We start from the raw sequence: 16,838 nt of genomic DNA on the forward strand, positions 1-16,838 counted from the left end.
AGTCCCTGCTTCTTCAACCGTTTGAGGTCTGGTCCCTAGAGACTCGGCCGGGATGATGGAGCTCAGAGTCTGCAGCTCCCTCCCGGATTGAAACCAGTCAACCGCGCCTCAGACACCAAGGCGGCGCTGCGCGCACTCCGCACCTTAGTATTTTACTTCAGCACTGCGCCTCCTCTGATTCTCGGTTCCTCCTAGTTGTAGAACTTCCACTCAGCCAGCCTTCCTGTGGTTCTGGATGATGTCCGTTCCGTCTTTTAGTTGTATTTTTGAAGTGGTTGTTCGAGGCAGCAAACTCCGGCGTTAACCTATGCCGCCATCTTGGTTTCTCCTGTTGATTTCTTAATGATCGCCATTCTCACAGGTGTGAGGTGATATGTCTTTGTAGCTTTAATTTGCATCTCTCTGATAATTCGTGACTTTGGGCACTTTTTTATGTCTACTGGCCATCTGTATGTCCTCTTTAGAGAAGTATCTATTCAGGTTCTTTGCTCATTTTCTAATTGGATTGTTTGTCTTCTGGGTGTTGAGTTTTATAAGTTGTATCATATGTATCATTGGCAAATATGTCCTCCCATATATGTTCTCTTTTCATTTTACTCTGCAAAAGCTTTTTCTTTGATGTAGGCCTGTGTGTTTATCTTTTTGCCTTTATTACCCTTACCCTAGGAGACGTATTGGCAAAAACATTGCTACGAGAGATGTCAGAGGTTTTACTGCCTGTGTCTTCTAGGATTTTTATGTGTTGTTTTTTTTAACTTACATTTAAGTCTTTTATCCATTTTGAGTCCAGATCATCTGAGGTCTGTGCTCCAGGAATGTTGCTTGTGGGTTATGTGCACCCCCAGTTCTAGTTGTGTCTTGTTGACAGTATTCCATTTTTTGACTATGCCATAATTTGTTTAACCAATTCTCTAGTCTTCTTCCACAAGTAATGTTAGTAGGGTAATATTTTTGGAGTGGAATTGCTGGATCAAAGGATATTGTCAAATTTTCTTCTATAGAGGTCATGCCCATGTATTACTCTCACTAACAGTGTATGAATTCCTGTGCACCTACGGGTTGCTGGTTTGATTCCCAGTCTAGGCACATGCCCTCATTGTGGGCTCAATCCCCCATAGGGGGCATTCAGGAGGCAGCCGATCGATGTTGCACTCCCACATCAATATTTCTCTCTCTCTCCCTTCCTCTCTAAGAATCAACTTAAAAATCTTTAAAAAATAAAATGAGATCCCTATAAAAAATTCTTTATTCTTAGGAAACGTATCATATAGTATTTTCTGCATCAGTTTTTTTCTTTAAATATATATATTTTTATTTTAGAAAGGGAGGGAAAGGGAGATAGAGAAACATCAATGATGATAGAGGATCATTGACTGGCTGCCTCCTACATGCCCCTTATTGGGGATGGAGCCTGCAACCAGGGTATGTCCCCTGATTGGGAATGGGAACTGTGACCTCCGGTTCATAGATTGACAGTCAACCACCAAGCCACACTGGCTGGGCTGCATCAGTTTTATTATTTGTCTCAACCTTGTTTATAATGGATTATATAGAAATGTGTCTCTGTTTTACTATTAAATCTTCAATCCTTTTGTAATTTTTTTCTTTCATCCTAGATGCTAGCCATTTGTTTTCAATCCCATTTATAAAATATCTACTTTTTCCTCACTGATTAGAAGTGTTATTTTTATCATGTTCTTAATCCACATAAATATTTTAGTCTAATTTGGGCACTACTTAATTGACCTGTTTATCTCTCCTTGGAAAGGTAGCAAGCTTTGTTATAAGTATAGCTTTATATTGTCCTTAATATGTGCTAAGGCCCCTTATTTACTTTTTCATATTTTTCCTGCTTACTCTTAAATGTTTATTTCTCCATTTGAATTTCAGAATCAACTTGTCTCATTAAAAATTTTATTAATCTTGTTTTGTCAAATTTATGTTATTAGGGAGAATTAAGTGATTCAGAATTGAAGGTCAGATAAAGAGCCAGAATAGTCACTTTTGCCAGAATAGTATGTATTATTATTTATTCAAATCTTCTCTGTGTCTTCCTATAATGTTTTAAAGTTTTCATCGTATAGATTTTATGTATTTTTACTAAATTTTATCCTGTAGATAATCTTTCTTTCATAGATTCATTATATTTTCTGATTGTGTCTATGTAGGAATGCTATTAATGGACGCAGACAACAGGGGATGAGGTTGAGGGCAGGATTGAGGGGATGGGGGGTAATGGAAGGATAAGGACACATTTGTAATACCTTAATCAATAAAGGGGAAAAAAAAGTTCAGTTTTACTTAGATCTTAAAGTTTTGGATCCTATTATTTCCCAGTTAAATAAAATCCCAAAACTCCAAAGTAAAAAAAAAAAAAATTGATTTTATGCCAAGCAAGTTTGCTCAATTTCAGAAGTTCTGCTTATAGTAACTCATTTGATTCATTTGTGTTTTCAGGTGATAGAATTATGATTTAAAAATAATACTTTTATTTCTCCACATTTATTTAATTGTTTGTTTGTTGTTAATCCTCACCCCAGGATATTTTTTCATTGTTTTTTTTTTTAATTAATTAAATCTTTATTGTTCAGATTATTACATTTGTTCCTCTTTTTTCCCCCCATAACTCCCCTCCTCCCAGTTCCCACCCCACCCTCTGCCCTCACTCCCCACCCACTGTCCTCATCCATAGGTGCATGATTTTTGTCCAGTCTCTTCCCGCATCTCCCACACCCCTTTCCCCCCCAAGCATAGTCAGTCCATTCCCTTTCTATGTCCCTGATTCTATTATAATCACCAGTTCATTCTGTTCATCAGATTATTTATTCACTTGATTCTTAGAATCACTTGTTGATAGATGCATATTTGTTGTTCATAATTTGTATCTTTACCTTTTTCTTCTTCTTCCTCTTCTTAAAGGATACCTTTCAGCATTTCATATAATACTGGTTTGGTGGTGATGAACTCCTTTAGCTTTTCCTTATCTGTGAAGCTCTTTATCTGACCTTCAATTCTGAATGATAGCTTTGCTGGATAAAGTACTCTTGGTTGTAGGTTCTTGGTATTCATCACTTTGAATATTTCTTGCCACTCCCTTCTGGCCTGCATGGTTTCTGTTGAGAAATCAGCTGACAGTCATATGGGTATTCCCTTGTAGGTAACTGAGTTTCTTTCTCTTGCTGCTTTTAAGATTCTCTCTTTGTCTTTTGCTCTTGGCATTTTAATGATGATGTGTCTTGGTGTGGTCCTCTTTGGATTCCTTTTGTTTGGGGTTCTCTGCGCTTCCTGGACTTGTAAGTCTATTTCTTTCACCAAGTAGGGGAAGTTTTCTGCCATTATTTCTTCAAATAGGTTTTCAATATCTTGCTGTCTCTCATCTTCTGGCACCCCTATAATTCTGATATTGGTACGCTTGTAGCTGTCCCAGAGGCTCCTTACACTATCTTCGTACTTTTGGGTTCTTTTTTCATTTTGCTTTTCCGGTTGGGTGTTTCTCGCTTCTTCATATTTCAAATCTTTGACTTGATTCTTGCGCTCCTCTGGTCTGCTGTTGGGAGTCTGTATAATATTCTTTATTTCAGTCAGTGTATGCTTGCTTTCTAGTTGGTCCTTTATCATACCATCGAGGGTCTCATTAGATTTCCTGTACATCTCATCAAGTTTATCGACAGACTCTAGAAGCCTCTTGAGAGACCTCAAAAGTGTGGTTTTGAATTCTATATCCAGTAGCCTGCTTTCCTCCGGTTCTGTCCTTTGTGGCCTGTTTCTTTGTCTTGGCATTTTTTTATGCTTCGCTGTGTCGATAGAGTGGCTTTCCGTGTTAAGTGTCCCAATTACCTGAGGTAGACACTCTTGGTGCACCCCCTTGTGGTCTCTGTGCGCAGTCTTGTTGTAGTCAAGCCTTGATTGTTGTAGGTAATTACTACTTGACCTCCAGGCCAACTGGCTGTGAGAATCAGCTGTGTTTGCAGTGGGAGAACTTCTGTCCTCTAGGGAGGTGCTAATCTAGCCTTTGCCTGAGGCTATCTGGCAAATGGCTCTGTGCAGGGCTTGGGCGGGGCGGGTCCCACGGGATCAACAGGGCGGAGGAGGGAGCAGTTATGGTTGCTCTCAGTCCGTCCCCAGGGGCTCTGCCTCTCTGTCCCAGCAACCGCTGCAAACCTCGGAGGGACCGAAGCCAGACAGTCCCGCTTCTCCCGTTTGAGTCTGGGTCCCTAGAGACTCGCCCGGATGTGGAGCTCAGAGTCTGAGGCTCCCTCCGGATTGAAACAGTCAACCGCACCCTCAGCCACCAGCCCGCGCTGCGCGCACTCCGCACCTTAGTATTTTACTTCAGCACTGCGCCTCCTCTGATTCTCGGTTCCTTCTAGTTGTAGAACTTCCACTCAGCCAGCCTTCCTGTGGTTCTGGATGATGTCCGTCCGTCTTTTAGTTGTATTTTTGAAGTGGTTGTTCGAGGCAGCAAACTCCAGCGTTAACCTATGCCGCCATCTTGGTTTCTCCTTCCATTCGTTTTTAGAGAGAGTGGAAGAGAGGGGGAGAGAAAGAGAGAAAAACTTCGATGTGAGAGAGACATCAATTGGTTGCCTTTCGCACATGCCCAGATCAGGGCAGTGGATCAAGCCTGCCACCGAGGTATGTGCCCTTGACTGGAATCGAACCCACAACCCTTTAGTCCTCAGGCCAACGCTCTATCCATTGAGCCAAACTAGATAGGGCCCCCTTTTCTTCTTCTTTTTTTTTAAAAAATATATTTTTATTGATTTTTTTTACAGAGAGGAAGGGAGAGGGATAGGGAGTTAGAAACATCTATGAGAGAGAAACATCGATCAGCTGCCTCCTGCACACTCCCCACTGGGGATGTGCCCTCAACCAAGGTACATGCCCTTGACTGGAATTGAACCCAGGACCCTTGAGTCTGCAGGCCCACGCTCTATCCACTGAGCCAAACCGTCAGGGCTCTTCTTTTTTTAATTCTCACCCAAGGAGTGAGGGTATTTTTTTCATTGATTTTTAGAGTACAATGGAAGGAGGGAGGAGAGAGGGACACACACATCTATCTCCGTGAGAGAGGCACATTGATTGCCTCCCACACGTGCCTCACTAAGGGGAGGATCAGGTCTGCAACCCAGGTACATGCCCTTCACCGGGAATCAAACCCGCAACTCTCCTCTGCATGGGCTGATGCTCTAACCACTGAGAAAACCAGCCAGAGCAATTTTTCCCAGTTTTTTTTTTTTTATCATGATCTTTCAAGTATTGCTTAAATTATTTAATTTAAATTTTTTTTTATCTCCTGGCTGGCGTGGCTCAGTGGTTGAACATCAACCTATGAACCAGGAGGTCACAGTTCAATTTCCGGTCAGGGCACATACCTGGTTTGTGGGCTCGATCCCCAGTGGGGAGCATGCAGGAGGCAGCTGATCAATGATTCTTCCTCATCATTGATGTTTCTATCTCTCTCTCCCTCTCCCTTTCTTTCTGAAATCAATAAAAAATATATTTAAAATTTTTTTTATCAACCACTTGAAAGAATATGGTCGATCTAAAATATATTGATATGGAGAACACATCTAAGAAACGTTGTTAACTAGAAAAATAAACAGAAGAACAATACATATGTTTCTATTTAATAAAACAAAAACACTTTAAAATTAAAACTAAGAAACAAAATATTCCTTTTGTATCGTTGCACATCAGGGTTGTTCCTGGCATGAAGTACATTATACCCTGCAGACTAAGAGTCCTGTTTCATTTCCCAAAGCATTTTGCCAGTAATTCCCAGGTTTCTTTCAGTTTGATTCTGGTTCTTCGATAAAGCAATTCAGCAAAATATTATACTATATTCAGTACATAGAACAAAATTCATGGTTTGACAAATAAGCTTTTTATCTTCCTTTGGTTTGATTTTTTTCATGGGATTTTGAAGTCAAATCTAAGTATGACAATGGGCAAATCATTCTAAAGGTAATTTAATAATTTTTGCCTTTATAGAAGAGACGCTCAAACCGTCAAGTTAAGCGAAAAAAATATACAGAGGATCTGGATATAAAGATCACAGATGATGAAGAAGAAGAAGAAGTAGATGTAACTGGTCCAATAAAAACTGAGCCTATCCTTCCTGAACCAGTGCAGGAACCAGATGGCGAGACTTTGCCTTCCATGCAGTTCTTTGTGGTAAGCTGTCTACTTAAGCAGTGTGTCAGGTTTGTCTTGCTGCTTGCTCACACTCTCTATTGACTGCACCTTCTGCTACAGGAGAATCCCAGTGAAGAAGATGCAGCCATTGTGGACAAAGTGCTTTCTATGCGGATTGTGAAGAAGGAGGTGAGGCCTCTATCTTCTTTTTTTTTTGTAATTAAATTTATTGGGTTATAACAATGTATAAATTTCAGGTGTACCGTTCTATAATCTGTATATTGCATCATCCATACATTGTATTATATGCTCAACACCCAAAGTCTAGTCTCCTTCTATCGCTATATACTTGACCCACTTCACCCTCTTCAACCTCTCCCTATGCCCTTCTCTTCTGGCAACTACCATACTGTTGTCTGTGTCTGTGAATTTATTTGTTGCTTTCTATTTCATATCCCACATATGAGGATCTTGCCCTTTTCTATCTGACTTATTTCGCTTTGCATGATACTCTCCAAATCTATGTTATCCCATATGGAAGCCTCTATCTGTCAACAGTACTACATTCACAGGCTTTATTTAATGAACACCTTTGGATGTCAGGATAATTGCTACAGTGTTGTTACAAGAGATGATTGACGAACGTTAGTTCGAAAATAGGAACTGTCTTATTGCCTCTTCTTTTGCTTCTCTGTTTATAATGGGTAAAGGCTTATTTTTTCCTATCACGCCTTTAGTATTGAAGTACCAGGTTAATTTTTTAATCCCTGAGTCAACAATATATTCTGGGAGCATTGATAGGAAGTTCTACCATGTATATTTAAAATTAAAGGTTCTTTCTTTAACCAAGTATTAATAACTGTAAATTTTTTCTTCTCAGCTTCCTTCTGGACAATATACTGAAGCTGAAGAATTCTTTGTCAAGTATAAGAACTAGTATGTGATCTGTGCAAAAAGCTTTTTACCCCAAACTCCACAGGGTTGTAAAAAGTTCTCCTGTATAGTCTATCCTGGGTGGGAATGTGTCTCTTTTTTATAGTCTCCTAGCCCAAATTATTTTTAGTGAGGAAAAGTGGCTATTCAGAGAGAAGTTTAGGAATTGACATGACTCTTACGGTTTCCCGGCAGGAAGGTGGGATGAGGGTGGTTTCTGATCCTCTATACCTTATTCTAACATTAAGACCTTGATACTCAAAGTGTAATCCATGGATCAGCAGAATTAGCATCATTTGGGTGCTTGTTAGAAATGGGAACTTTTAAGCCCGCTCCAGACCAGGTGGTTTGTGTTCTGCAAATGCAAGTTTAAGAGCATATCTCTGATTTAAGCTTGTAGTCATTATGTCTGCTTCTTGCTAATCCCCAAATCTCAAATAACAGCCTGTCAGTTCCCCTTTCTTGCACGATGATTGACTATTTCCATCCCTTTCAGTTCCTATCTGCACTGTGAATGGGCTACCATTTCCCAACTAGAGAAAGATAAGAGGATCCATCAAAAACTAAAGCGCTTCAAAACCAAAATGGCTCAGATGAGACACTTCTTCCATGAGGTAATTAGGAATAGGTATTGCCTACTTATTTTATAGAAACATAAATTACTGGGGTTATCAGCCTTGACTGGTTCTTTAAAAGACTTACAGTTGCTTTGTATACATGAGTATATGCATTGGATTTTGAACTTTCCTTAATTTTCCTATGCAGAGTTTGGCCAGGTCTAAATATGGTCTTCTAATTATAGGGTATTTTAATATTGACTTGCTCAGTAGTCATGAAGTATTTTCAACACGGATGATAAACCAGCCCCTGGTCTACTTGAGGCATTCTTATATCTATAATGCCGGTCTTCGGCAGTTGATGGTATTGGTAGCAGTAAGCAACCATATCGTTAAGAGACTGCATTTATTTTCTCAAATTTCTAATCCAGTATAACTAGAAATAGTGATAAAGGAACTTTAATTTCCCATATATAGTGTTACTGCTAAACACTGGGGCATGTGTAAGGGTCTCTTTAGCCATATTTAGCTCTCCGTTTTGCTTTGAAAGTTTTTGTACATATCCCTTTGCCAAACTGGGATTTTTCATCTTTATATATTTATATAGAGTACTAAGTGCCTTGAGAGAAAGGATTATTTTTCCCAAAGCTTCTGAGAGGTAAAGGGGATAAGGTCCAGTAAAAAAAAGATTGAGAGATGGAATAATGTGTAGCTTCAGCTAAAAAACAGTTCTGACTGAATATGTCTGATGAAGTTAACTTTATACCACCAGGTTTGCCCATAAATGAATTATTTTCCACATTACCTAGGGCAAGTAGGACCATGCAGGCTTTATAATTTCTTTTTACATGAAAATAATAATAATTGGGTTGCGTTTTTCATCCATGTTCTTTTAAAGCCTAATTTGTGAAATGTACAATGGAGCTAATCCCATTCCAGCTGGTGTTAGATGTACAGTTTGTGACCATTGAACCGAGCTCTACTAACTCAGATGCCATTTAAATCTGCCTTTTATAGGTAGGCGTTTAATCAGATTAGTCATTCATTTATTCATCGTTTATTATGTGCTATTCACTATGGTAGACAAACCAGGCAAGATCTGTGTTTGCATGTACCTCACTGTCTGGGGAGGGAGATTAAAAAATAACTCAAGTTGTGGTAAGTGCTAGGAAATAAAGAAGGAGGTGATGAAATGGAGATACCATGTATTTAGAATTCTTAGAAAGTTCAAGTAGGAAGAACAGAAAAATAGGTGCAAGGGGATGTGGAGTCAAAAGAAGTCTTTTAAAGCTGTCAAATAGAACATATTTGTGTGTTTATGGGAATGATACAGTAGAGAGAGATTCCTAAAAAGTTGAGAAGGGATTAAACCAAAGCATATATGGAGAGAATGGCCTGTGTTAGGGAGAAAAGACACTTTATTGGTAATAGGCAAGAAGATGTATGCAGACACAGGTAGGTTTATAAGATTTGATATGAAAATGTGGAACTTCCTTTTGATCTTATTGTTGGGTTTCCTAACTTCTCTAGGATGAAGAGCCCTTCAATCCAGACTACGTAGAGGTAGACAGGATATTGGATGAATCTCACAGTATTGACAAGGACAATGGGGAGGTAAGTTGGGTCATGGAGGAACGTGAAAGGCCTCTTAAAGATTTCTGCTGGTCTGCTTGTCCTTTGTTTATTTTTCAGAAAAATCCCTTAGATGGAAAAGGTATTTCACATTTTTTCAGAGGGATTCTTAGAATGATATTGGGAAGGAAAGGGAGTAAAGAGAGAGACTAAAAGGAAAGATTTCCATAAAGTTACTAGTAAACATACATTTTAAGTACTAGGAGCTATGTTTACAAGTATTCATCAACCTTGTTCTCATTTTCTCAGATTTTATATGGGAGACCCTCAACATTCACTGTGGGTGAGAGGTCAGGGGGAGGGATACTTCACAGATATCTAAATTTATGAATTAAAGATACTTGTACAGGCTAATAGCTTTCTCTGTGTTGTTGAGAGAGTTATTTATTTCCTGAGCTTAACATCAGTTAAATGCATTTTCATTTGTTATTAAAACAGACCTACTGCATTTGAATCTGTCCCTTTAAAATGATGGTGGAGTCCCACTTCCACAGATTCATATTTGGTAGGTCTAAGATGGGATACAGTGATCTGTATTTTTAAGTTGGTTCTCCAATGGGTTCTCATGTATAGCTTGATTTGGGAATCACTGCACTAAAGCTTTCTTAGATTGGGGAGCAGATTTTAAATATGCTAAAACACTTGCTAATATAGATTTATAAATCACCTTTTTCATTTTTCCAAATAAGAGTCATAGAGATTTAAGCCACCATTGAATTCAGCATTCTCTCATTTAAATTTATTTTAAACTTATTTAGGCTGTGACTAACCACTTCCTTATAACTTCATTTTCTTTTCACTTTAAGTAATAGTTGTTGGTTTGGCTTTGTAGGTCCATATTTCATAAAATTTTTATCACATCTGACATTTATTAGTTACACAGAGATGAGTAGAAAACAACAGAATCTTGTTAAGCTATCAGTACTGAGTGGTGAACTGGGCTCATCCTTATAGAACCTAAAAGTCAGTCTTCCCACTATAAAATACAAAGTTTATTTTATAAGCCTTCAGGGTCATTTAGGTAGACCATAGATATCTAAGGCCTATTACAATTCCATATGTCTTTAAATCATAACAAGCATTTCTGGGATCACATATATTCTGCTTTTTTGGGTTGGAGTGGGAGTTACTGTTTTTTATTTTGGGGAGGTGAGTGGGAACAGACCAATTATCAAAACAGGTTAGTTATTACTATCCTAGTGACTGGTTTCGCGCGAGACCCGGGACTCTTCCCCTTCTCCCCCCTTCCTCCTCCGCCACGGGAAGGCCCCCGAGTCCTGGAGTGCCACCCCGATGCCCCGCATCCGAGCTGTGTGCAGCAGCCACCTGGTCCCACCCCCGTGGCATGCATGTGGGACCGCGGAAACCTCAGCAGAAGCCACATGAAGCAGCCACCGGAACTCCTGTGCCCCCTTGGGGCCACGGGAACCCCAGTGGAAGCTGCTGCCAGCCTCGCCCTCGCTGTGCGTGCCACCATCTTGTGGCGGTGTTATGGTGTGAGGGTCAATTTGCATTTTACTTCTTTATTATATAGGCTTTTCAGGAGGTTGACCTTCTCAGCCTTGTTCTCTGCCACTATACTTACCCTTCCAAAGTAATTGGCTTTTGATTAGATCCCTTTGTAATGTGTTGCGATGAGCATGACAGATGTAAATGTTTTAATATGCTGGTACTGTAATTTATGCTCCCAATATTGAATAATAGCATTCTTTGTACCCATTATTCCCCTCTCCAAAGTTAGTTTAATTTATCATCCTTTTTACATTACCTCATAGCAGAAATAAATCTACCTATATAAAACCCTAATATGCAAATTGACTAAACGACAGAACGACCTGTCGCTATGATGTGCACTGACCACCAGGGGGCAGCCGCTCAACACAGAGCTGCCCCTAGCCCATAGGCCCCAACTGACGGCGGCAGGGGGTGGCGCCAGGCCAGCCAAGGTGGGAGCAAGCAGGGCCCCCCCCCCCCCCCCCCCCCAGTTGCCCTGCTGGTCGCCTCGTGGGGCCGGCGAGCGGGCAGCACCATGCCAGCCAAGGCGAGTGCGAGTGGTATCCCCCATCACTCCGCTAGTCGCCCAACAGATCGGCCCTGATTGCCGGCCAGGCCTAGGGACCATACCCATCCACAAATTTCATGCACCAGGCCTCTAGTATTACAATAAGTATTAAAGTCCATGGATAAGTAAGTTATGATGTTGGAAATATGTGACCTGGACAAGTGGCTTTACGTATAAAATGACCTGTGAGCCCTAGCCAGTTTGGCTCAGCAGAAAGAGTGTTGACTGGGGACTGAAGGGTTCTGGGTTCGATTGCAGTCAAGGGCATGTACCTAGGTTGCAGGCTTGATCCCCAGTCCTGGTTAAGGCATGTGTGAAGACAACCAATCGGTATGTCTCTCTTACATCAATATTTCTCTCTCTGTCTCTCTCTCCCTTCCATTCTCTCTCAAAACCAATGGGAAAATATCCTCAGGTGAGGATTTAAAAAAAAAAGAAAATGACCCGTGAGTCAGTATAATAAAGAAAAAGGTATAAGAGCAACTAGATTAACTCTAGGGATCCTTGTTCTGTGACTGGAAATATCTTTCTGCCTGTTTCATAAATTGGTAATTAGAGGCCTCTGTTGATTATGCTAGGCCCTTCTTGCTTCATATAAGCCAAAAATGGAAATGCAATTTAAGAAGTGATCATTGTGAGTCATAAGGATACGAGCTGCTTACCATTGGTCACTGCCCCTTCCCTTGCAGTGGAATGCATACATAAAGCATAATACTGTAGTTGGAGCTTCAGCATTTCTTCTTCCTCTTCATTATTATCTCTCTTCCGTGAAAGCTCTCTAGTTATGTCCTAGCTTTCTGAAGTTCTCAAGGAAATCTCTTTTCTATCGTATGACTGCTCTTTGAAGTAGCATCTGCACTCAGAGAGGTGCAAGAGCTCAGAAGCCCACTGATTTCACCCTGCTTTGCTCCTATGGGTTTAGGCTGTTCCTGCTTCTAAAAGTAGCTTGGCTACTACTGTGTCAAATTTAGTGCCAGGAGAATAGTATGGAATAGAGCCATATCTTTTAATTTCAACCTAATTTCAACACAATATAAAGGAAAATAGATTTTTTTTCTCCTGTCTTGGTCGATCAGCATAATGTTTCAGTGCTTATTGTTTTAGAAACTACTATACTTACCTGTTTTAGAAACAGATTCTAATAAATTGTGTGGAAGAATGATCAAAGCCATCAGCAGGTGAGAATGTATTTTCTGCCTGACTTTTACAGCATCTTTTTAAGGTATTGACATTTTGTGATCTGCTTTTATAGTCAAATTCTTATCTTTTTACAACAGCAGATAACAGAGAATCAGTGTATAAAGGCTTTGGCTTCTTCTCTTCTAGCCTGTAATTTACTACCTGGTGAAATGGTGCTCTCTGCCCTATGAGGATAGTACATGGGAGCTGAAAGAGGATGTTGATGAGGGCAAGATTCGAGAATTTAAACGCATCCAGTCAAGGCACCCAGAACTCAAAAGGGTGGTAAGTACATTTGCATTTAGACTAGAGTATAAAGTCCATATAGGCAATGGCTTAATTCCTATAGAAGTTTATATTGTTTTAGCTTATTATGAAAAATTTCAAACATATACAAGAGTTGAAAAAATAATATACCCATCACCCAACTTTAATAATTACACATAGCCAATCTTGTTTCATTTATATCTCTACCCACTCACTTTTCGGCTCCCAGATTGTTTTAAAGCAAATCCCAGATTTCTATATTTCATTTGCAAATATTTCAGTGTTTATACCTAAAGATAAGTAATACTATTATTATCCCTGAAAAAATTTAACCACTAAATATCATCAAATAACCAGTCACTATATATATATATTTCCCTGCTTCTCTTCTAATTTTTGTTAAGTTGTTTGAGTTCAATTATAAATAAGGTCCATATATTATTATTAGTTAATATGTCTCTCTTGATTTCCTTTCCCTCCTTTGCCATTTTCTCTGGAAGAAACCAGGTGATTTGTTCTCTAGGATTTTCCATAGTCTGAAGTTTGCCAATTCCCCTTGGAACCTTTTAACATGTTCTCTGTCCCTTGTATTTCACATAATGGTTGTATGTAGGGCAGCACTATGCATTAGTACATTTTAGAGCTCTGCTGTCCACTGTAGTAGCCACTTGGCACATTTCAAATAATCAATAGTTACATGTGGCTAATAATAAAACATTTACCATTGTAGGTAGTTCCATTTGATGTCACTATTCTAGAGGCTTCATCAAATGGGGGAGGCAGGCCACTAAATCTACTTATAGGTGGTTCTTTTAGGTTGTCTTTTGTGATATTATCAGCCATTTAGCATCATTGCCTAGATCCATTCTTTAAGGGTTTTTAAATGATGATATTTTAATTCTATCATTCTTCATTTTATTAGCCAGAATCTTCTATACAAAGAAATATGTTTCACTTACTGTTTGGTTATCTTGAGGTACAGATGGTATAGGAGAGGAGGTTAAATACTTCATTGTTTTCAAAATAATGAAGTAGTTTCCTCTCATCAGCATCCTCCAAAGATGACCAGTGGGATTTTCCTTCTTTAAAAAGTGTCATTATGAACTCATGAATTTGAATATATTTAACATGTTTTAATCCAAAGAATTGTGATTTTTAATGGACTTCAACAACTAGAACTACCTAGTAAGTTTGCATAATTTTGTTAATGTCTCCATCCCATTTATTCAAATTTTCTATTTTTAAGAATCGTCCACAGGCAAGTGCCTGGAAGAAGTTGGAGCTGTCACATGAGTATAAAAACAGAAACCAGTTACGGGAATATCAGTTGGAAGGGGTCAATTGGCTGCTCTTTAATTGGTATAACAGGTAAAGAAAAGAATGGGTCTATAGATGGAGGCTTAGTTTGGGTGGTTTTTTTTTTCTGTTTAAACAGGTTTTTTTACACACTTTTAAAAAGATGATATCTTTTGACATGCTTTTCATTTTCCACGATAAATCTGCAGGCAGAATTGCATCCTGGCTGATGAGATGGGATTGGGCAAAACTATTCAGTCCATTGCCTTCTTGCAGGAGGTATATAATGTAGGCATCCATGGTCCCTTCCTGGTCATTGCCCCACTGTCCACAATTACTAACTGGGAGCGAGAATTCAATACATGGACGGAGATGAACACTATTGTGTACCATGGCAGTCTGGCCAGCCGGCAGATGATTCAGCAATATGAAATGTACTGCAAAGATTCACGGGTGAGTTGTAGTTCATGGGAATGTTACACTTTAGAGAGTAGGCCAAGGTGCCTGGTATTTTAGAGGCTTTTCATATGAATAAGAGACTTTTGCTGAGGCTCTAATTTAAGGCATTTGAATCTAGATTGTGCAGGGCATGATTTTGACTTTGCTATTTTAATCCAGTGGACATTTTGAACCACAGGAAGTCCTGACTTTATTTATGAATACATATATTTTAAATAGAATTTTACCAGAATTGATGAGTTTTCATCAAGAAATTATTTTCCAGAATGAAATTCATTTAGCCACTTTAATTCCTTGATCCATACATTGGTGAACTAAGAAGTTCCTTCTATGTAAATCTGAAAATAAAAATTTGAATAATCTAGTCTTAACATCAGATTTTACAAATTGTTTTATAGAAAAATCATCCTGCGGACTCAAGGGTCGCAGGTTCGATTTCGGTCAAGTTACATTTTTCTGCTCTTAATTTTATTGAGATGATTCTATTCTTCTGTTCATTTTTAGACAGTAGCCAGTATTATCACATACTATATTAGTGACTTTCATTTTTAGTTTTATCTTGTATGTTTTAGCAATACTCAACATGTGTGGATTTCAGTGTTAACCACGAAAAGATCTAGGGCTGAGATACATGAGCTAGGTATACTACAGAGTTGAAAATGTCCAGCTTTATTCATAAGGCCTATTATTTTTCTAAGGAGCTGAATATGTTGAATGATTGGCACATTGGGTGATTTGGCACTATTTATCAGGAAGATAAACAGCAGCTGAAGAGGCTGGTGGTGCAATTTTATTGCCTATTAAGCCTACCTGAATATAGAAAAGAAAATGTATACTTCAAAAGAGCTCCTTATTTAGGTACTTTTCTGATTTACAACCTTCATGCTTAGGGGCGCCTCATCCCAGGTGCATACAAGTTTGATGCCCTTATCACCACTTTTGAGATGATATTGTCAGACTGTCCTGAGCTTCGTGAGATTGAATGGCGCTGTGTTATCATTGATGAGGCCCATCGACTAAAGAACCGTAATTGCAAGCTGCTTGATAGTCTCAAGCACATGGACCTGGTGAGTTCCTCACACTGACTTGGGGGCAGAGACACCTGGAATTAAAATAAGCCTTAATTCCTGTAGAATTAATAAACTCCTAATTTAATAGAGAAAAGAACAGGATCTTGATATTGGGTGGTGTCTAGTCTATGGGAATGGTAACCTTAAAGTCATAGAAATTTTAGAATTGGAAGGCAACTGTGAGTTAGTGGTTCTCAACCAGTGGAGAGGTGGAATACTATTATTAGATACCTAATACTGCACAATAAAATACCCCAAAACTTAGTGGCTTAAAACAGTAACTATATTTTTCATGATTCTCTGGCTCAGCAAGTTGGGCTGGGCTCAGCTGGGCCATTTCTTTTGGTTGTCTTACCTGGAGTCAGTAATGCAGCTGCAGCTAGCAGTCAGTGCTGGTTGTTGGGTGGGGTGCCTGGGTCATCTTCCACATGGCCTGTTATCCTCCAGTTGGCCAGACTTTGCTTCTTTAAATGGTAGCATCAGGGCAGTATTCCAAGAGGGCAAAGGCAGAAGCTGCAATGCCTTTGAGGTATAGACTCTGAAACTCAACACGATATTACTCTGCTACATTCTCTTTTTCAGAGCAAGTCACAGGCAAGCCCAGATTCAAGGGGTGAACCTTGATAGGAGGAACTACAAAGAACTAATGGCTATATTTAATCCGACACCTTCCCTAAAAGAGGACATATTAGTATATAGGAGTTGAGTGTGGAGAAGCATATGTAATTGCAAAAAAGGCCATTCTGAATATTTCTCTGTTTATAATCATAATAATTAAGTTAATTCAAAAATGTTGAGTAATATCAAAGGTTTTCTTAAATGTTTTGTGTTTAACAAAAGAGGGAGCAAGTGAAATAAAAGTTAAGAGAGTAATCTGTTCCATTCCCATAATTTTACAGATAAAGAAAGTAAAGCTAAAGTTATATGCTTGAGAGAAAATCCCAAAAGACCTTTGTATTTTTGAGTCTTCTCAATCTTCTGTTTTCTCCATTTCTAGGAACACAAAGTACTACTTACAGGAACACCACTGCAAAATACTGTGGAGGAGCTGTTTAGCTTGCTTCATTTCTTGGAACCATCACAGTTCCCCTCGGAATCAGAATTCCTCAAGGATTTTGGGGATCTCAAGACAGAGGAACAGGTAGGATGACTGTATCTGATGAGGTGCTATCCTCAGACAAAAAAGGTAAAGTTTGTACTAAACAGGCATCTATTTCCATAGGCATCAAGGGTCTTTCCGAACTT

General features: G+C 39.2%; 1 protein-coding gene across 10 annotated transcripts in view; it reads left to right on the plus strand.

Annotated features, from left to right (window-relative positions):
* The window catches only part of CHD8 (chromodomain helicase DNA binding protein 8), a 67,539-nt gene that overhangs the window by 32,002 nt on the left and 18,699 nt on the right, over positions 1-16,838 (plus strand). For 9 of the 10 annotated variants that reach the window (XM_014454672.2, XM_014454675.2, XM_014454676.2 and 6 more), the window contains 10 exons: positions 5,995-6,177; positions 6,259-6,327; positions 7,019-7,074; positions 7,568-7,685; positions 9,159-9,242; positions 12,649-12,786; positions 14,015-14,136; positions 14,274-14,517; positions 15,414-15,590; positions 16,591-16,734. In XM_014454672.2, the coding sequence (XP_014310158.1) occupies positions 5,995-6,177; positions 6,259-6,327; positions 7,019-7,074; positions 7,568-7,685; positions 9,159-9,242; positions 12,649-12,786; positions 14,015-14,136; positions 14,274-14,517; positions 15,414-15,590; positions 16,591-16,734 (1,335 nt within the window). The remainder of the gene's footprint in view (positions 1-5,994; positions 6,178-6,258; positions 6,328-7,018; positions 7,075-7,567; positions 7,686-9,158; positions 9,243-12,648; positions 12,787-14,014; positions 14,137-14,273; positions 14,518-15,413; positions 15,591-16,590; positions 16,735-16,838) is intronic. The other variant, XM_023752854.1, reaches the window with a different exon arrangement.

This window comes from Myotis lucifugus, unplaced genomic scaffold (genome assembly GCF_000147115.1).
Source record: "Myotis lucifugus unplaced genomic scaffold, Myoluc2.0 scaffold_38, whole genome shotgun sequence".
Lineage (NCBI taxonomy): Eukaryota > Metazoa > Chordata > Mammalia > Chiroptera > Vespertilionidae > Myotis > Myotis lucifugus.